The 21,742-nt window shown below is 47.1% G+C and overlaps 1 protein-coding gene across 1 annotated transcript; it reads right to left on the minus strand.

Annotated features, from left to right (window-relative positions):
- Nucleotides 1–11,755: 11,755 nt before the first annotated feature.
- On the minus strand, nucleotides 11,756–21,202 carry LOC144107706 (uncharacterized). The gene is made up of 5 exons (XM_077640837.1): nucleotides 21,007–21,202; nucleotides 18,606–18,760; nucleotides 16,958–17,031; nucleotides 13,345–13,428; nucleotides 11,756–11,903 (listed from the first exon to the last, which is right to left on the minus strand). Exons 1-5 carry the CDS (start codon nucleotides 21,118–21,120, stop codon nucleotides 11,779–11,781), a joined length of 552 nt encoding a protein of 183 aa, XP_077496963.1. The 5' UTR covers nucleotides 21,121–21,202; the 3' UTR covers nucleotides 11,756–11,778.
- Nucleotides 21,203–21,742: the final 540 nt, after the last annotated feature.

The raw sequence follows: 21,742 nt of genomic DNA on the forward strand, positions 1-21,742 counted from the left end.
CTCTCGATATGGCAGATTTCAAAATGTTTCTCACAGACAACACATGCTGGAGTCAACTTGCGGTCCTGTGTTTTTATCAGCCGCTCCCACTCCGCAAGCCGTGCTAGGTCCGACAACACACGGAACATGAAAGCCTTGCCCGGATTCGACCGGCAGCCACTCCGACAGAGTGGCACGAAACATGTTTTTTCCCAGCCTCGGTGCTTCGACTTTACCATCAATAGTCGGTGTGGTTTTCCCTCACGTGGAACAGCACGGAGAAAACATCAGAAAAAAGCTTAGATGTACCAAAATGGTATAATCTACACCACGCACGACCAATGCAACTGCAGCGACTGCGGCATGTCCGGCAGCGACGGATGGATGGATGGATGGATGGATGGATACGGCTGAACCCTTTACATCGGGCGGTGGCTCAAGCCACCTTTAGGACGAGCAGCGCCCCTCGCGGCCAAAGTTGGAAGGCATCGAGCGCGCTGCCACCCTCTTCCATTGGGAGAGCGCTCCGCTCGACACACTAGTAGGATATTCTAGGCACTATACTATTAACTAGAGGGAAAGCTGGCGCCCCGCCTATGGGAGTTTGTATGGAGCTTCCTCGAGACCACCTGTACCATCATGGGGCGGAGAGCTACCGACTGCAGAACTACAACTTTTGGCCAAAAAATAATGAAAAAATAAACGTTGCTCGATAATTAAGAATGTCCTATCATTCAATATTCTGTCTGTAAATCGTAACAAACGAGCAGAAAAGCATGCAAATGCAAATTTTGCTCAAAATAAGCAAAGGCTTGCTCTCCTATTGGCCAAGCATTGCAGACCACAAAAGCCAATATTTCGTGCTTAACAGGCGTAATTTTAAAAAATACAATATTTCAAAACAAAGAGACGCCGACCAGTAAAACGAAAAAATTGTATTGACGTTTCGGCGCCCAGAACGGGGGCCTTGTTCACAATGGAAACACACCAAGAGGGTTCGTCTTTTTAAAAGCTATAGTAATCGCCGTAAAGATCGCGCGTAAATCGGGTTAAGATTGCCCTCGTTACGATTAAGCGTGTGAGCCGTTGTCTGTATCACCAGGGACTCGAGATGAAGCCGTGATGTTGTCAGTTTCTCTTTTTCGATGATTCTTGCTTTTTCCCAATCTATTCTGTGATTTGCCGTCACCGCGTGCTCTGCCAAGGCGTTATTGCGGGTATCTTCTTTCTGCACATCACGAGCATGTTGCTGTAGGCGCTTCTTGTAACTTCCGGTTTCGCCGATGTAAACACCGTTGCAATCTGCACAAGGGATGGCGTAGACAACTCCTGGGAACTTCTCTTTTGGCAACTGATCTTTGACGTTCATCAGTTGTTGTCGCATTTTCTTGACAGGGACATGGGCAACTTGCACGTCATACTCTCGTAATACACGGGCGAGGCACTCACTTGTTTTCGGCACATAAGGAATAGCCGCACGTTTTTTGGGCGGAAGAGGGGCGTCCGGATGACGAGGCCGTGACAGCCGTCGTTCTGTGGACCTGATGAAATGGCTTGGGTAACCACAGCTAGTGAGATCTTTTCGTACCCTTGACGCGTCCGCAGCGGCGTCAGTGGTGTTTGTGCATATCTTCTTGGCCCGCTGCATTAAACTGCTCACAACGGCTCTTTTTTGGGCGGCAGGATGGACGGAACTGAAATGTAGGTAGCGGCCTGTATGTGTAGCCTTTCTATACACGCTAAACGACAACTTCTGGCCTTTCCTTGAGACGAGGACGTCCAGAAAAGGCAGACTGCCGTCCACCTCTTCTTCCAACGTAAACTGAATGGCGTCTTCCTGGCTGTTCAGGTGTGTCAGAAACTGGCTCACCGCGTCCTTGTGCAGAATGCAAAAGCAGTCGTCGATGTAACGGAAGAAGACCTTGGGGGCAGGGTGAAAGGAGGTTAACGCGCGTCGCTCCAATGACTCCATGGTGAGGTTAGCGGCCGTCACCGAAACAGAAGCACCCATGGGGGTCCCATGGACTTGCTTGTAGTAGTTTCCCCTAAAAACAAAGTAGGTATTGCTCAGGCAGAAAGCAAGCAGCCGGCGCAGGTCCCGTGCTTCTATTGGCGATCTTTCCGGTAGAGAGGCATCGCTATCGAGCGCAGCGGTGCATACGTCGACAGCAAGGTCAGTCGGTACACTCGTGAACAGGGACTTCACGTCGAAAGACACCATCAATTCACTGTCTTCGATCAGGGTGTTGCGGGTCTTCTCAACAAAGTCGTATGAGTTGCGAACGTGGCAAGTCCCATGGCCAACAAGCGGGGAAAGAACACGGTGCAAGAATTTGGAGAGGCTGTGCAGAGGGGAGCGGGTAAAATCCACGATAGGTCGCATTGAAACTCCTGGTTTATGTATCTTTGGCAAGCCATAAAACGCTGGCGCGGAACCATTGTGGCATAGTAACTTGTAGTAGAGCGGTTTTTGGCTCGGCGGGACGAACTGAAATACGTCGGCGAGAAGCTTCTGTAGTTCCCTCTCCAACTTGAGTGTAGGGTCCTTCTTGAGGCGGACGTACGTGTCACCGTCTTCCAGGAGAGACAGTATCTTGCGGTCATAGTCAGACTTGTCCAAAAGGACTGTCGCGTTGCCTTTGTCTGCTGGCAAAATTACAATATCTTTGTTGTCACGGAGGCTCTTCATAGCGGATCGTTCCTCGCGAGACAAAGCAGAACGGGAAGGCCCGCGATGAATGGCGTTGAGAACGCCCACCACCCGTGTGCGGGCCTCTTCGCGGCGAGTGTTCTCAACTTGGCTGATCGCATTTTCCACAGCGCATACCAACTTCTTCCTATTCGGTGCAGCTCCTAGGCTGAAATTCAACCCCAAATTCAGAACAGCCTCTTCAGCTCGGTTGGGCTTATACGATGAAAGGTTATGCACAGCGGGTTTTGAAATCATCGTCTGCCCTCTCTGGTGCTCGGATAGGAGCCTGCCTAACTTATTGTCATGAGCACGCTCACCTTTCTGGCGTTGACGTTCCATCTTCTGATTTGCGTGCAACTGAATGCTGGTGAACTCATTAGGAGATTGGTGTTCTAGACGACGACGAGCAAAAAACGCTTCGTTCTCCAGTGCGCGGATTTTTCCTTTGCAGTCCAAGATTCTTGCTTGCAGGAGCTGACGTTCCGCTTTGCCAACCACACTGAGCCCAAAAGGCGTCGACACCGGTCTGTTGAGACGCAAGGAGCGGGGAACCAAGGCGCGGGCTTTGCATGTTAGAGTAAAATTCAGGTGAGCCTTGAATGAGGCAATACGGCAGTTGAGGCCAACATACTGACGAATCTTGGTGATGATTCCTTGGCCATGGGCCTGGCGAAGGTTGATGAAGTCGAGAGTGTGACGGAATCCCGTCTGGCCGGGGGGATACATTTCAAAACAAAGAGACGCCGACCAGTAAAACGAAAAAATTGTATTGACGTTTCGGCGCCCAGAACGGGGGCCTTGTTCACAATGGAAACACACCAAGAGGGTTCGTCTTTTTTTTACTGGTCGGCGTTTTACTGGTCGGCGTCTCTTTGTTTTGAAATGTATCCCCCCGGCCAGACGGGATTCCGTCACACTCTCGACTTCAAAAATACAATATGTTTCTGAAAAAAGTTTTGTCGCTTCAACATTTTAAAAGGTTTTTCCACAGCATTTCGAAAGACAAAAACCTTTTATTGGTGTCGTGTGCTGTTGCGTTTTCGCTACTGCGGCTTTTGCACACTACTCTTACGCCAAAGTCGTCTGCGCGCGGAGCGCTCCATGGATGCGGAATGGGGAATTTTAGTAACGCCACTCTGTGTTCCTGAGAAAAACCTACTGTCTCGCACCAAGTAGCTCATCGCCCCATGATGCTTTGCGCGCCCATGGAGGTACAGGTGCAGTGCCGCCAGCTTTCCCTCTAGTTAATAGTAAGAAAGTATGGTTGAATCAGACGAAACGGCCGGAACGGCATATTCAAAGAGCCCGCGCTTCTTGCAACGCTCACCTCGCCGGCCTTGTCGCGACGCTTTCGACTGCCGAAAACAGATGGCGCCACTCCCGTCAATCAGCGAAAAAACGTCGCTGCGTTTTTATGGAGGAAAAACGCTAAGGCGCCCGTGTGCTGTGCGATGTCAGTGCACGTTAAAGATCCCCAGGTGGTCAAAATTATTCCGGAGCCCTCCACTACGGCACCTATTTCTTCCTTTCTTCTTTCACTCCCTCCCTTATCCCTTCCCATACGGCGCGGTTGAGGTGTCCAACGATATATGAGACAGATACTGCGCCATTTCCTTTCCCCCAAAACCAATTATTATTATGATTATTATTTTGGTTCGCCGATCTCTACGTAGACGATTACGTTTTCGCATCATGCACGGCTCAACTAAGTACCGTTGTCAAACTTGCTACGATACAAAAGTTACCATAATACGCAAGCTCTGTGTGCAGTTTCATCGCAAATGATCCAGCGGTTGAGGCGGGGAAACTTTTGAAAGTCTTCACGATAAAAACGCACAATAATGTATGTCCTTTATATGCGATCTTTGGAACGAAACAGCCAAGTCATAACTGCTTGTTCATGTTGTGTGACACGATAAGAATAAATTGCCGCGAAAGTCCTACAGTGTCCTTTTATACAGGGACTTACGTTTTCATGTGCCGGATTAAAAAAAAATCCAGTGCGCAAGGTAGAATATTATTGGCTAAGTTGTTTTAGATCTAAATAAACACGGTACTTGCCTGTATTTGGTGGAATTAGCGAGACTGTTTTCGGCTACGAGTACAGTTTTTGCAGACGCGAGCCAACAATTACCACTTAGACCGTGCAAAGAAGACAAAACTGGAAGTTTGTAATTGCTGACAACCCACGTGAGATCACTAATTCTGGGATTTACGCTTAGCAGCAAAGGAACTGGCCGATTAATTAACCCATTATTACCCACTGTTGTATATATGCAACGCGCAGTTTGGTAACCCAGAAACAATTCATACGGCTAGGCTCCGGCAAAAAAATTGACGTTACTCTTCCAATGAGGTGTTTATTTATCTCAGCAGTTCATAATTCCACCCCTGGGGGCAGCGTTGTGCCCGGAGATGTATCAGAGCCTAAGATGTATCACACTATACTGTAGAGATAGCGGTGGATTAGGCAAGGATGTCCTTTGTCTCCTTTGTTGTTCATGTTGTACCTGCAAGGGCTAGAGACCAAGCTAGAGAGGAGCGGACTAGGCTTCAACCTTTCTTTTTTCAAGCAAGGAGAATGGATTAAACAGACATTACCGGGACTAATATACGCCGATGATATAGTGGTAATGGCTGACAATAAGGACGATCTACAGAAGTTGATAGACGTATATGGGATAGAGGGAGATAGATTAGGTTTCATGTTTAGTAAGGAAAAATCTGCAGTCATGATATTTAATGATGAGGGCGGCGAGCATAGAATACAGGAGTTCAGGCTAGAAGTAGTGGATGAGTACAAGTATCTTGGGGTGTGAATAAATAACGGTGCTGAGTATCTGACAGAGCATGAAAAATATGTAATGAATAAAGCTAGTAGGAATGCAGCTGTCATGCAAAATAGGGCACTGTGGAATTACAATAGGTTTGATGTGGTAAGAGGGGTCTGGAAAGGGGTGATGGTCCCTAGCCTGACCTTCGGTAATGCGGTCCTGTGCATGAGGCCAGATGTTCAAGCAAGGTTAGAAATTAAACGTGGCGTAGGGAGGTTAGCTTTGGGAGCACATGGCAATACACCAAATCAGGGGGTACAGGGTGATATGGGATGGCCCGCGTTCGAGAGCAGAGAAGCTAGCAGTAAGATAGTATTTGAGGAGCGATTGAGAAAAATAGGGGAAAAGCAGTGGGCTAGGAAAGCTTTCAGATAAATGTATATAAGGAATGTTGACACGAAATGGAGAAAGCGAACTAGAAAATTGACAAGCAAATATCTGGACAAGAGTAAGGGGGCAAATCAGCAATTATCGGTTAAGAAAAAAGGTTGAAGAAACAGAGAGAGCTCTGTGGAAAACAGGGATGCTGACGAAATCGGCACTGGGAACATACAAGATATTTAAGCAGGAAATTGCCAGAGAAAATATCTATGATAATTGTAGGGGAAGCTCTTTGTTGTTTGAGGCCAAGACGGGAGTTTTGCGGACTAAGACATATATGTATATATAGAGTCAGGTACCACGAGATAGACACGTTGTGCGTTGCGTGCGGAGAGGAGGAGGAAACGGCTGAACACTTGATACTTTTCTGTAAAGGGCTTCACCCTACAGTGGAAAGCAGCTGGGCTGATTTATCCAAGGCATTGGGGTTTAAGGACAGTGAAGGGAAAGTATATTTTAAGCTGGTAGAAGTAGCCAAGCGAAGGTTATCTGATTGGTGGCTAAAATCTAGACAAGAGTAAGATTTCACAAGTGGTTTCACTAGGTGGCTTGAACCATTGCCCGATTTAAAGGGTTGAGCGTTACCATCCATCCAAGTACTTACAAAATGGCGTCCCCCTTGACTCTCGGAAGCGCCGGTGAGCAGGTACGTTTATATTTGAAATAACTAATAAAATCTTTCAGACAAGAACCTTACATTGCTTACCTGTAAACCACAGATGTTCATCGTGTCGCATGTAATGTTTCGTCTTTCTGGCATTAGATGAAGTTAAATATTTTCTGTTTATGCCATGTTGCAGATGTGCAACGGCGGGTAGTAGCGTCCCATCGAACCATGGTTGCATACATACAGCATGGCTGTTTTCTTCAGATTAGCAGCGCGATGATCTGATTTTGTTGTCTAAAAGACATATTGTGTGCCTTTTACATGCATCACAGTTGTTTAAAATTTATTTCAATCAAATCTGCAGGCTGCCATCACGCCTTCTATGTTCTGTGGATTACCGAGAACGCGACGAAAGCGTTTCCTTGGAAATGACAACTTGATTCGTTACATCGATTGCAACCAGAGTGACATATCCGATGAAAGCAGTAGCGATGAAGCGGGTGAGGCAATTTTTGACCGTAGCAGTGACGAAGAAAGTGTTTCCTCTGAGTTCGAGGATGAGGTACTGGCGCCGTGCACAACAGGCTTGAAAGCAACATATGCAAAGAAGCGCAACACGTGGAAGAAGACATCATTTCAACAGCCTGGTAGCTGCTTCAAAAATGACTTCCCTTTGCCTCCCTCTGAGCCTCCCTCAGCAAAGCAGCTTTTTGACGTGTTTGTATCTAGAACGATGCTGACACACGTAGTTGAAGAAACAAACAAGTACTACTTGCAAAAAAATGGAACTTCTCTGAACATGACACTTGAAGAACTCACATCTGTGCTCGGAATGTTTTTCCGCATGGCCCTGGTGGACATGCACAGAGTACGTGCATACTGGGAACAAGGAAGCAAATCTGAGCTTGTGGCACAAATCATGTCCCGGAACCGATTCGAGAAAATCACGAGTCACTTGCACTTCGTTGACAATGATGCTGCAACAGAAGCGACGATGGAAGACAAATTCTGGAAAATGCGCCCTTGGCTTTCAGACCTGCGTGAAAATGTGTTGAAAATTCCGCAGGAAAACAAGTCTTGTATTGATGAGGTTCTGATCCCTTTCCGTGGAAGGTCGCCTATACGGCAGTACCTGCCAAATAAGCCAAAGTGCAAGTGGGGACTGAAGCTTTGGGCCCGAGCAGGAGAGTTGGGGCTCTGCTATGACTTTGACGTGTATCCAGCATTTAGGGCTATTTATGGTTCAATTAGCACCTCCATGCGCTTGTTTTGCGGTTGATCTCGGCAGTTCCACATATATACGCAATTCGCAATAAAATTTCTTCTAAGCACTCACGTACGACCACCGCAGGCTTTTGCACCTGTTTCAAACAGCCCAAAAAACACGTCTTTGACCCTGCATGATAAGCTATGAAAACGGACATTGTGCTCGCAGCCAGCGCTGAGAGCAAAAGCTTACGATTTAAGCACTTCGCTTAAATGCCGAATAGAGATGAGCTAAATGAAAAACTAGGAATGAAAACGTCCCGCGAGCATGGTTACTCCGCCTCTCGTTCCTGTGTTTTGCTATGGCACCAGCAGACGGCAGTGCTAAATCGGAAGCAAGACTCGACTGCAGCGCTGTTAGTTCTCGTGACCTCCACAGGGGCCATCTTCCGCCACTGGCCGGGCAGAAAATGGCGAATCATTACAAACAATTTACAACATAGTTAAACAAAAATAAAAGAAAAAAGCCGATCACACCCCGTTTCAAAGGGGACGCTCCTACCTTCCATCGTGCATCCGGGATGGGAGGCTGCGAAACTGGTTCAACAAGCGGTTCTAGTAACGTTGGGTGGGTGCGGGTTCCTGTCACCGTCGTCACTTTGCCACTGCAGCTTCACGCATTCCAGGACTCGTGGGGGCAGCTGGCTCCCCGCAGTCACCAGGTCCACCACATCAAATTTGAGGCATGAAGCAACAAATCGCACATTTTTACAAAAAGTTTTGACTGTTGAGAGCCGAAATCTTGAAGGCAATGATGGAATCCGCGTCTCCAGGTGCGTAACGGAATTAGCCACAAATTTTGGAATGCCCAGACAGGGGCAACGCCTCCCGCTACAAAAGAAGGGGGCCAAATACATATATACATTCTATAAATCATCAGAAGCGAGTGCCTTGTCATGCCGGAACGAATGTTGTCCAGCCTTCGCAGCATGCCGACCGCTCGGACACCTTTCGCAGCGATATGCTCTATGTGGGCCCGAGAGGAAAGTGAAGGACCATAAATTACTCCGAGGTATTTGAGTTTCATTTGAGGAATTACATGTTGCCAATAACTAATAGGGATATTAACTGAATAAGAGAGCGGGAAAACTAATAAAGCACAATATCAAGAAAATCCAAGGCATGTTCGGAAACAGGGACACGAGGCATCAACCAAACCGTTCAAGATACGACATCTCAGTCTTGAAAATGCGGACCGAAGTATCGCTCACAAAATTTTTTCCTCTATTTATATTTGCTGGCTTGGCACCATCTAGCCCGAATTGACGTTCTTTTGAGCTATCTAGCGTAGTATCCACGCCGCAACAAAAGATGTGACGTGCGCTAAATCAGCACCTCTCCGCCGTCAATTAGACAGCGAATCCTGGCTTTCCCTGCTCGAATGAGGCTTATTATATCGTCTGAGGCGAGTGGGCAGTGAATTACAGTGCCATATACTGGTGCCTACCAAACTCAGCGCACATTCAACGCTAGGATTACGCTATGGCACGCACGAAAAGAAGCGTTCCCCTCTTCCAGACAGCCATCTTGGATTTTGTTCCGCAGCTAAGGCGCCCGTGTGCTGTGCGATGTCAGTGCACGTTAAGGATCCCCAGGTGGTCGAAATTATTCCGGAGTCCTCCACTACGGCACCTCCTTCTTCCTTGCTTCTTTCACTCCCTCCCTTATCCCTTCCCTAACGGCGCCGTTCAGGTGTCCAACGATATATGAAACAGACACTGCGCCAATTCCTTTCCCCAAAAAACCAATTATTATTATTATTATTCACCTATAGGCCGTGAACACTGTGGCAGCTGCGACGTTGGATATGCATGTCCGCTAACGAACAATGTAATTTCTCTTCGAACGCTAGCTGTCACTGCAGAATTTAAGACCATGCTTGCGCGGCGATGGGTTAGCCGGTGAATGTTTACAGCCGCCGCCGCTGTGTGCTATAGCTTTCCACAGGGAGAGTCCCAGCCGACAAGGATTGCCATCTATCCCCAACCTCTCCTCATGGGAAGTGGTCTGACCTGCCCGGACCTGGAAGACCAGCAACAGGTGATCGACCAGACCCGCAGGTTAATGGCAGCTGTCGGAGTCCTCAAGTGAGGACCCCACCCTTAAAAACAGCATCGCCACCCTCATGCTTAGTAAAGTTCTCCACTCACTCACTCACTCACTCACTCACTCACTCACTCACTCACTCACTCACTCACTCACTCACTCACTCACTCACTCACTCACTCACTCACTCACTCACTCACTCACTCACTCACTCACTCACTCACTCACTCACTCACTCACTCATTCACCAGTGTTGTAGGCGTTACCGAAAAAAAGTAACTAAATACGTTACTCGTTACGCTAAAAAGAAAAAAACGCGTTACCGCCCCACGTTAGCTACAAAAAAGGTAACGAGTTACCGTTACCGAAAGGTGGCGATGGTGAAAGCATTTGTTTGAAAATTGCAGAGAGGTTGCGTGGGGAGCCGTTACCGAAAAAAGCGCACATTACTTTGCCATTACTACATGGCCATAAATTTTAATTAGTGCGTCTTCGCCTTAAGAACTCACGATAATTTTATAAAGCTCATATTTCACATAAAAATTCTAGCCCAAACAACGATTTTACGCGAGACCCTGATTTAACGAGAATACTCACCACAAATGTGTAGGAGCTTAGCAATGTTATAGTGGCTTACAATTGCCTGTAGAGTTACATGTGATGACTTCTAACTGTGTGGCACATGGTGAAGCCGTATTCTGAACGTGACATTAAACACAAAATGACATTTCACCATCAATTCTAACTTCACGAAGAAAACATCGCTGAACTCTCAACAAATTTAGAGTAATTCTAAAAATGTGATGTTCCAAAATGCTCGGCATGCTTCCACTCTTTAGAGAGTTGTGTGTGTTAGTGGTTTGGGAAGGGGAGGTATGTGAAGGCAAGTGTGTGAATGCGTGTTCGTGCACTTGTTTCGTGCTTTGTGGCTATTCTTTTTTTTAGTTGTGTGCATCATCCAGGGCAGGTGTTTTCTGGCATGCATGTGAGCCGCAACAAGGGTCGTCGAGAGCACCTGTACATTTTCTTTATCTGCAACATCATTTTAGTTGATCTGCGCTTTTTTTGTAGCGTGAGCTACACTGGCCAAGGTTGAGCAGTTTCGCGTGGCTCCTGGAGAGCCATGCTGCGCATGCGCGAAGAGCAGTGACGTCACATGGCGCACAGCTGGCGTGCCGGAGCCGCCGCCGCGCGCGCCTCGCCTGTCACAGCTAAAGTCACTGTTCCCGTTCCAGTGACTTTAGTCAGAGCCGCGGCAGATGCACTGGCGCCGGCGCGTGCCCAGCTGTGCGCCTCCGTTGCGCAGTAGCCAAGTCTGACGCTGCGCCGGAGCCGCTTGATAGTACCTCTCATTTTGTGCGCATGCGCAGATGTATCAGTGGGGGTATACACATAGCAGGGCATTTGCCAGTGTGGTATAGCCATGGAGAAGGAGAGCGAAATTGTTGCTCAGCGGCAGTTGATGCTGAGCGTAGCTCACGCTACGTATATCCTGGCATAGCCGAGCTATGCCACTGCTAATTTTTTTTCTAAAAAAGGGGCGGAGTGGGGGACAATTGGAACAAAAAGTAACCAGTAACCGTGACACCTCACGTTACCGAAAAATGTTAACGTAAGTACGTTACCCGTTCCAGTTCCGAAACGGTAACGAGTACGTTACTAAGTTACCGAAAAAAGTAACGCATTACCGGTAACGTCGTTACTTGTAACTCGTTACCGCCAACACTGTCACTCACTCACTCAAACTCCACGTAACAAGCCGAACAAATGCGTTGTTCGTTTCCGAAAATTAAACACCTTTATTTGGCTTAAACATAGTAGAGTAGCTAAAAGAACGGTACTTTCGTTGCCGAAGCCTAGATTCATTTTCCTTTCCCCGCAAAGATGCGCACTTCACCGTTGCGTTCCGGGTGAAGTGCTTTGTTTCTCTATTGGGGGGGGGGGGGGTGGTCGTCTCCTGCTTTAACGTTGCTTCACGAGCAGTTGTCGTAGATCTGGTACTTCGGGGATCCGCCGCACAAGAGGTCGAAAACGAAGTCACAGCACATATCCTTTTGGTTGATCTTGCTCTCAGGCTTCCAAAGAGTGCAGCCATTACCTGCGCGAAGTGGTGGAAATGTTTTCGATTAACAAGGAGCCAAAAAAAAAATCGAGGGACAGTTAAGCCTCGCTTTAAGGGCATGACGCGATAGCGTTAATGCGTCCCTTCAGCGGCTTGCGGTGCTCTTTGAATATCACTTCGCAGACACGCACCGCTCTTTTTGACGCAGGTTCAACACTGAGAAACCAAATGAAGACGCGCGCCATCTGTTGGGGCAGGGGCGTACATCATTGCGGGGGTTTCCTAGTGGCCGCTGTACGCCCGCAACACTACCACAATATGCACTTCGCGGTACTCGCTTAATTACTACTACTTAAGTAGAGTCGCAAGATACCGCTTTACGTGAAAGACCACGCGACGTAGATATAAACCCCGCTTGTACCCAAGTCGTACAAGCGTGCCTGCGTGGCGCAGGAGCACATAGCGAGTCTGACTCGCAACTCTAGGATCGCAGGTTCGAATCACTACCAAATTTCTTGAAAATTTTCTGTAAGGGGAAATCATTCACTTAATAAAGCCATTTGAGACATGCGGCGACTTTTAATCCGGATTACATGTCACGTGTTTTTAATCACATTTATTGCAGAGATCCACTTGTGACGTCACGTTTCGCGTGATGTCACGTGCGACATCAGTTGCGCTGCAAGACGCCGAAGGGACGTCGCTTTTTCCGCTAAACGGGACCCTTACCGCTGTCTCGTTAAAATCCCGAGTGCCGGTTTGGCGAATGCACGCTATGTCCTCGAATAACAGCAGCCTCGGAGCGGATCGCACGCGGATTGTTGCAGCTATAGCGTTTGTATTATTGCAATCCAAGAGCATTGTTGAGTGCGTACTTCGATCGCCAGCGGTCCTCCTGACCCCTGAAAAGAAATTATTTTCTTTTTCAACTGTAGACCTAGAGATTCTTCGTCCGACTGGTCCGAGGTAGAACTGAATTTGAAGGTTATGGCACTCAGCTGCTGACCCGAATGTCGCGGATTCGATCCCGGCCGTGGCGGTCGAATTTCGATGGAGGCGAAACTTTAGATGCCCGTGTGCAGTGCGATGTCAGTGCAGGGTTAAGAACCCCAGCTGGTCGAAATTTCCGGAGCCCTTCACTACGGCGTCCCAGAGTCTTGAGACGTTGAGACTTGCCCGAGTCTTGGGACGTCAAATCCCCATAAACCACACCAAATTATACTATACTCAGAAGAGCGCGGGACGAACACAAAGAATGCGTGGCGAACACAGGCCACGACTAACTGCGACGCTACCAAGGGGAAAAACTAATCAGCTCGCCTGGCCGGTCAGACTGCCGGCTCGTGTATATATTCCTTGCTTTTGCGTGCAACACAAATTAAATTTAGCTCAATAAATCATACATATGACCACCCCACTTTCATCAAAATAGTCGCTCACTCGTTTACGCTATAGATATTTTGAGTGATCAGCTTACCTCCGGCAGCATAGCTGTTGCGAAACACCTTGCAGTTCTTGCAGTCGATGTAGGCAGCAGTGATGCTCAGTTTGGCACTGTTCCCTAAAACGAATGAAATGAGCAACGTTACGACATTATCCGAAATGCGCACTGCACATTCGTTGATGCTGCCCTCTCTATACGCATGCGGGGAGGCCGGTGATGTGTAAATATTCGAGCAAATTTATGCTGCACTTGTTCTGCTAGAGGCCGCTGGATACAGAGCTCAAAATGAGGAATAGCTTCCAGAATACGGAAACGCTCCAGTTTGGGTGCTGTACAAGCTCTTATCATTTCAGCGTTCGGGACCATACTGCACAATTAAGCGAGCTGTATAGTTAGGGATTTGATGTAGAAATCGTGCTAGGATGTGGCGCCTTCTAGGATCACTTTATGAACGTGGACAAAATCAAGAACGAAACAGACAGGACAAACCATGGCCTGTCTATTTAGATCTAGCATTTGTCCGCGCCTTCTTCTGTGGTACCTGAAATCCATCTAAGTTCGGTCCCCTTTTTATTTCCCACGCACGATTCCCACTGGCAACTTCATAACCGAATAGTGGCCAATGCCAGAGGGTCAAATGGATCCGAAAAAGAAAATATACATATGGATCCTTATAAATACATCCCGCGCAGGTTGCGGAAGACAACTTATCATTTTTCTTACTTAAACTTTCACTTCGTTTCGGTGATACTACCTCCTCTTCTTGAACAATAGCTATACATGTCCAGATTACAGGGGTCGTGACGCTCTGCACGCGACCAGAAAGCCGTCCAAGGTGGCCCGAGGTTATGTCGCATACCCAGCTTTCCTGGGTATCTTAAGGTACGAAACAGCGCAACTAACACGAAGGACCAGAAAAAGAAGAATACACGGACACGCGCTTACTTACAACTGTCTGTTTTAATCGGAAAACCACATATTTATAATCTCGAATCGCCAAGTCAGAGCCTCACGTCATCACCACAAACCACAACCTAAACAGAAAGAAAAATAACAATTGCTGAAACGTAAGCACCTACAGGCTCCCACGTTGTTCCATCAGCCATATCTCGCGCTTAGACAGGGCCATCGAAGTGCTGCTCACACACGAGTCAGCTTCTGTGAAGATATGATACGCCTCTACTACTTTTCTGGTCCTTCGTGTTAGTTGCGCTGTTTCGTACCTTAAGATGCAATACCAACTCGCCCACTTTGCTGTGTTTCCTGGGCATTTGGCTTCCGGCGCCATTTGTTGGCCTCCAGCACAGCGAACACTGAGTTAACGGATATATTTTAAACTTGCAATGTAAAGAAAACAAGTCCAGGGAGACTCTGCGCACGAGGCGTGGTGATCATCGCGACCCAATTTTCCTCCTCGCTGCAAAACCTCTGTACTACAAGATGCCTTCTGCACTCACACTATTTCTGACGGCCATAGAGAATGAAAGGGACGTATGCCGAAGATTCGAAATTCCCCCAGCTATTTTCAGTGTTCAGCGCCATTTGACCTGATTTCCTGGGCTTGGATTCGCCAACACCCAGAAATAGAGCCGAGCCGGAGTAGCAGTGCCTGGATAAAGCGGATACACGGTCGTGTATTTACCAGGTCCAGTATCTTGGAAGTCACACAGCCTTCGTCTGTTGTACTACTATTTGCATTGCACTAAACGCATTAAAAGAGCATCTTTTACCAGATATGCTTGGCAGACTCTATAGCAACGCGATTCAGCGCCAGCCACGTGTTCATTGCCGGCCACTGTCGGGTCACACTTGAAATAAAGATTGGTTCATTTCTACTTTCGAAACCAGTGTTGCAAACTGCGACACATTAAAAGGTTTCATTACGATTTGGAATTTATGTGAGGTGTTAAAGTGTACCGAAATGCCATTACAAGCAGATTTCTTTTTAACGCGACAGCGTTAAGGAGCTCCTGTCGCAAAAAAGCCGGTGTCGGCGGCGTTGGCCGTTCGCGAAAAATCCTCCTCCTCGCACTCCACCCACCGCCTCCACCTTCTCGCAGTGTACCCCACTGCCCCAACGGATAGCACGCGACAGCATTACGCCGCCGTTGCCCGATTCGAGTTTGGCCCGGCTGCGAGGCTAGAAGGCTGCGCCCGACTAGAGTTTTACCCCGCCGCGGTGGCTCAGTGGTTAGGGCGCTCGACTACTGATCCGGAGTTCCCGGGTTCGAACCCGACAGCGGCGGCTGCGTTTCTATGGAGGAAAAGCGCTAAGGCGCCCGTGTGCTGTGCGATGTCAGTGCACGTTAAAGATCCCCAGGTGGTCGAAATTATTCCGGAGCCCTCCACTACGGCACCTCTTCCTTTCTTCTTTCACTCCCTCCTTTGTCCCTTCCCTTACGGCGCGGTTCAGGTGTCCAACGATATACGAGACAGATACTGCGCCATTTCCTTTCCCCAAAAACCAATTATTATTATTATTGTTACTGCTGGGAGGCTAGTCCTGCCACCGCTCAGAGGGAGGCTAGCCGGCGCTCCCCCTCCTGCGCGCTCCCTCCCCCTCGGGCTCTGCACTACATGGTTTGCCGCTCACCGCGTCCACTTCACCTTAGCAGAGCGATTTGTCTAACGGGCAAGGCGACGCGCCGAACGGGCGATGGCGTTGCGTGGCCTCCCTGGCAGTGCTGCAACACGCTGTCGCGTTCCACTCTGAAAGGCGAAGCTTAAGCGTCCTCCAATTTTATTTTTACACACTTAGTCCAAGTGGAATCATGCCAGGAAAAGAACAAATGTCACCCGGGCTTTTGCAGTTTTATAATTCTTGTGGACTCTTGCAAAGTAGAATTCATCGCCGACATAGGTCTACCACAACAGTTGATGTCGCTCAATTCAAAACTACGGTTGGAAACGTATCGAGAGTAACGCTGTGTAATACTCGAGATACTACAAGAGTAAAAGGGCCGACAGCTCTGTGGTTAGCCGGTGATTGGAGACCACACTTTACGAGGTGGAATGCCAGATCCCGTGCTGAAAGCGGGACACTCAAATTAGGCGATCGTCGGCAAGCTTGATACATATAACCATAGATCTATTTTTGAGCGTCGTGCAGACATTTGTTCCCAATATCACATTGCCACTGTCAGGTGAGTACAGTTGCAAGACAGGCGCCGGTTATCACTAATGCTTGATAATCGCTATACAGTAGGTTTTGTGGGGTTTATCATCCCCAAGCGGCACGTGGACTCAGGGAACGCCGTATTCGAGGGCTTCGGTTTAATTTTGGCCTCCTACACCGCACAGCGAACGGATGACTTTTGCATCTCGTTTCCATGAAGCCGCCGAAGCTGTCGCTGATTCTGCTACCTCGTGCTGTGCAGCCAAACGCCAAAGCCAGAAAACCAGTGCGGAGGATGACGTTACGCTAAAGCGCCCGTGTGCTGTGCGATGCCAGTGCACGTTAAAGATCCCCAGGTGGTCGAAATTATTCCGTAGCCCTCCACTACGGGCACCTCCTTCTTCCTTTCTTCTTTCACTCCCTCCTTTATCCCTTCCCTTATGGCGCAATTCAGGTGTCCATTGATATACGAGACAGATACTGCGTCATTTCCTTTGCCCCCCAAAAAACCAAACCAATGGCGTTACTTACGTCCGAACACATGTATCTTGGCCACATTCTGCGCATCGTAGCAGGACCCTGAAGTCAGACTCACTTTGGAGAATCTGGAAGTGAACAGGATGGGTTGTAGCAGAAATTGATGAAATTAATTCAGAATGTATTCGCACATTCGGCCGCAACATTCTCAGTCCTCGTAGTAGTAGAACAGCGACGGCTAGTGCTTGCAGTTGAAAGACTATAAACCTCAATTTAAAAACCACCTGATTTTTAAAGTTACTTCACAGAGGTGTTAGATATATCGGCGCCGCCAAAATGAGAACTTTGCTACGGCAGAAAGTATATGTATACGTCTAATACCCGTCGTGACTGATTTTGATAGATTAGATAGATAGATAGATAGATAGATAGATAGATAGATAGATAGATAGATAGATAGATAGATAGATAGATAGATAGATAGATAGATAGATAGATAGATAGATAGATAGATAGATAGATAGATAGATAGATAGATAGATAGATAGATAGATAGATAGATAGATAGATAGATAGATAGATAGATAGATAGATAGATAGATAGATAGATAGATAGATAGATAGATAGATAGATAGATAGATAGATAGATAGATAGATAGATTAGATAGATAGATAGATAGATAGATAGATAGATAGATAGATAGATAGATAGATAGATAGATAGATAGATAGATAGATAGATAGATAGATAGATAGATAGATAGATAGATAGATAGATAGATAGATAGATAGATAGATAGATAGATAGATAGATAGATAGACAGACAGACAGACAGACAGACAGACAGACGGACGGACGGACGGACGGACGGACGGACGGACGGACGGACAGACAGACAGACAGACAGACAGACAGACAGACAGACAGACAGACAGACAGACAGACAGACAGATAGATAGATAGATAGATAGATAGATAGATAGATAGATAGATAGATAGATAGATAGATAGATAGATAGATAGATAGATAGATAGATAGAGAGGAGGAGGGAAAGACAGGGATGTTAACCAGAAAGGGGTTCCGGTTGGCTACCCTGCACTGGGGAAGAGGGATTAGGGGGCTAAAAGGAGGAAGAGAGAAGGGGAAAAAGGCATAACACACACACACGCACAACGCTGTCACAATTTGTCACTCAATCCAGTCGCTCTCAAGTAGGCAAAGAGTGCCTTGTATGCCTTGAGGGCAGTCGACTGCTGTGGCCACGGACCGAGGATCTTTTGATCTGGTAATGGGCGACGATTTCAAGGCGATGAAAATCAGTGCAGATTTTGCAAACAGTTTCTGAGGATTAAAGCAATGAAACGAGGCAGGTACTTTTTGGCTTGAAGTGCTTCTCTTCTTGAAGTGGTGCGTGTGAATAACGGAGTGTATCGCACGCAAAGCACCAAAACGGCGGAAGAAAGTTGCATTCGCATAGCCGCATGCGAATACCAACCAATTGAGTCGTGCCGCTTCCTGACGTTATAAGTTCACGTCACAAATCAAGCCACTTTAGCAAGAAATGCAAATATTCCGTTGAAACGCGAGTTTCTTATATAACTGAAAAACAACCGATCACTGGTTCACTAAACTTGTGAAATACTGAAGGGCGCGGGTGTCTCGGTTCTTTAGTGATGACAAAAATGCAGCTCAGACTTACTGCTTCTGATTGCAGAACTCCAGCACCACGATGGTAGAGTTGTTCACGTAAGAAGTGACTTCCGTAGCCTTGACACATTTTTCGGTGCCTCCGAAGTGCGGATCATACTCGTAGTTTCTGTATGCTATGTACCAGTCTTCCGTAAAAGGGAAGCACTGAAAATACAAAAAAAGTGATTTAAACTGCCCAGAAAGCGTGTCCCATACCCAATTCTGGACAAAAGCATTTTCGAACGGGCACCAATTTATGAGCGCAATTTTCTGATATATTGCTAGTTCTCACTTTAACAATCAATATATCCGCAGATCTTCTGTCGACGGACTTCCATTTTTTTGCTATTAAAGCTTTTGCTATCGTCGAAAACGTTTCCGACTAGATTTCTATGGCAGTCTCAACTGCTCGGTGCGAGCGATGGAAACACTATAAAAGAAAGATTTTACTGCACATCAGAAGAAACGGACCATTGCCTTCAATACTTCCACAACGGTACCTTACAATTTTAAATATTCAAAATTTCTGTCCGAGAATGTTGGACATGTTGTATGCACCTGAAATAAAAAAGAAAGGTGTGGACTTCATTTAAATGTTTAACTCAGTCAGTTTGATTATACAACCGGGAGACGGAGGAAGGGAATAGATAATATTTTGCCATCGTACATCGCTCTACCATGATCAGTCCTTTACGACACCAAAGCGGCTTCCAACGACCGTTTTCTTTCTGTAACGTTCAAAGGCAAATAATGTTTAAATGGTCTTTCGATTCTGTGCGGTGATGACTGCTGTGTATGCTTTTGCAACTGGTTGTGTTCCTTTTACATGATAATTGCAATAGGTTGCTTCAAAGTGTGAGCTATCTGGATTTTCGATGTGGTATTTTTGTTGCGCACCGATGCAAAAAACGAAAACCAGCAAAGGTTGTCCCCGGGCTGTTCACTAACGAATTTATTTATTTATTTTATCACAGTACTCACAGTGACAACATGGCATTGCAGTAAGGGGAGGGGAGGATATTAGAATAAAAGAAAAATTTAGGCGGAATTTGGCTTGCACATAAAGAAGACCGAAGACATTAAGTCACTTTTTTCTGTGGTAACATTAAAATACACTTCAACAACAAACCGTAAAAAAGAAGCAATGCTAAGAATAACAACCGAACACGATCCAATCAAACACACGTCACAAGGCTTAGTTACAGCAAAAGAACAGTAATCGAATCAGCAAAGCATTAAAAATCAGTTTTTCATAGCTAAATAGCACGGAATGCATAAATTACGGCAACAACGAAATAAGTTATTTCCGACAGTGGTGGAGCTATTCCGCAGTAATTGGTACCATTCCGAAATTGTCCAGGGGTTATATACATTTGAAATGTCTGATTTTACACCTCATTTCTCTAATCTTACTGGTATGGTCTTGTCGTGATGAAACATAATCGGGATCAAGGAAATACTTGTATCACCTTGTATACCCGTTAAGGAATAAAATATATAGTTTCTGCGCTTCAAATCTAGTCAAAAGTTTAATTAATTCTAACCAGGGCTTTCCTTGCCACCAGCTGATGCACTTAACTTGCTTGAGTAATTAGAAAAAAAATCACAATTTTAACGCCGTTAAACCGAGTATGACGTGCGAATGCACTTCATTTCGAATGATCTTGACCAGTGCTTAAACACTGTCTTAACCATTACATCCTGCAGGCATTTTCTTTTAAACTTTCCTAAAACGTGAGCTCTCCCTAGCAACACCGTATCCAAGTCATTTCATCTCAAAGGTTAGAGGTCGATGCTTCAGAGACCCATCGGCACTTTGAAGATTGCTCGTGAAGTGCTGCTTTCGCACTGAAAAAAAAAATCGAATTGGTAATGGACATCACAAGGCAGCGGTAGATCGAGAAAGCAAGTCGACGTCCGCCGCCGTGAACTGAAAGAAGCTTAGAAGCGCCCTTTCCCCTCCCTGCGGTACTCTGAAATACCATCTCAGATGGATAACAAAGCAGACTGCCCTTAAGACGGGGGCGGCAGAAACGCGGCCTGCGACGGACGTCATCACACTTCCTGGAGCATTAGGCCATCACAACGCAGGGGCAGATCGAGGAAGCAGGTCGACTTTCGCGGTGCAGGCCCACTTCAGTTTGTCCTCACTATTCACTAAAAAACGATTAGAGCTAGGCGTTGAAATAGTAACGGTTGATTAGTTGCTTCGAACCAAGTAAAGGAGAAGCCTTCCGGTGGAAATGAGGAAGGAGTCGTGACAATGTCGGGAATCAGGTGCCTAATTTCACAGTGGTTGAAAAGCCAGGCTTCGGGCTTCCATAGAAGGGCGAGCCTTTAGCGTATCTAATCTTTTACCACCAGCGAACAGACCTCGATATGCTACAGATAAGACAAAGAGCCATCCTCACCGCCCCGTCGTCTTGGTAAGCACCCAGTTCAGGATTGCTGTCCAGAAATGCGCGGCTTCCACGCTGTAGCAGCACAAACAGGAGCGTCGCCAAAGCTACACCGTTGCGGGGCATAGTGGCCGTTCCTGAGGGCCCGTCAAGCGACCACAGCACCAGGCGTAGCACCTCGTCGGAGAAAGACTGGGCAGGTATATACCGTTTCGAAAGTGGCTGATTCACTAGTGCCTCAAAAAGAATAAAGAAAAGGTGCAACACACTTGACCGCGGAGGTAATGGGCACCACATGATTTACCGCAGGGGAGGCCTGTGGACAAAATAACTGTCCAAGTGCATATTCGTTTGTTCTTTACGTCGTCGGACGACTTTCGAGTTTCCGATGGCCGTTTCCCGCGCAGCTGCAGTGAATTACGATATACGGAGTACATAAAGTGCGCAAAGAAACGAAGAAGACAGCTGTAACCTAGCCCCACAGCTACTAGCATATCATGCCAGAGCCAAGAGTTGCGGACCTTTTATCACCGAACGCTGGTCGATGGGCACGCCACCGTAGTTCGTTGCCGAAAGCTCCAGCGTCCGCCTGCAGCCCGAACACAATGCTGCTCCAGTTGGCCTGTTGCACAATAAGCATGTGGGGAGGACAGCCGCTGTGAAGCGCGCGAAAAAGCTCCTGCAGGTGTTTCCTGCTTTTAGCGCTTGTCCTTATGTCCCTGACGTCAGGTACTTTCAGGAATGCCCC

Source organism: Amblyomma americanum, chromosome 10 (assembly GCF_052857255.1).
Source record: "Amblyomma americanum isolate KBUSLIRL-KWMA chromosome 10, ASM5285725v1, whole genome shotgun sequence".
Classification (NCBI taxonomy): Eukaryota; Metazoa; Arthropoda; class Arachnida; order Ixodida; family Ixodidae; genus Amblyomma; species Amblyomma americanum.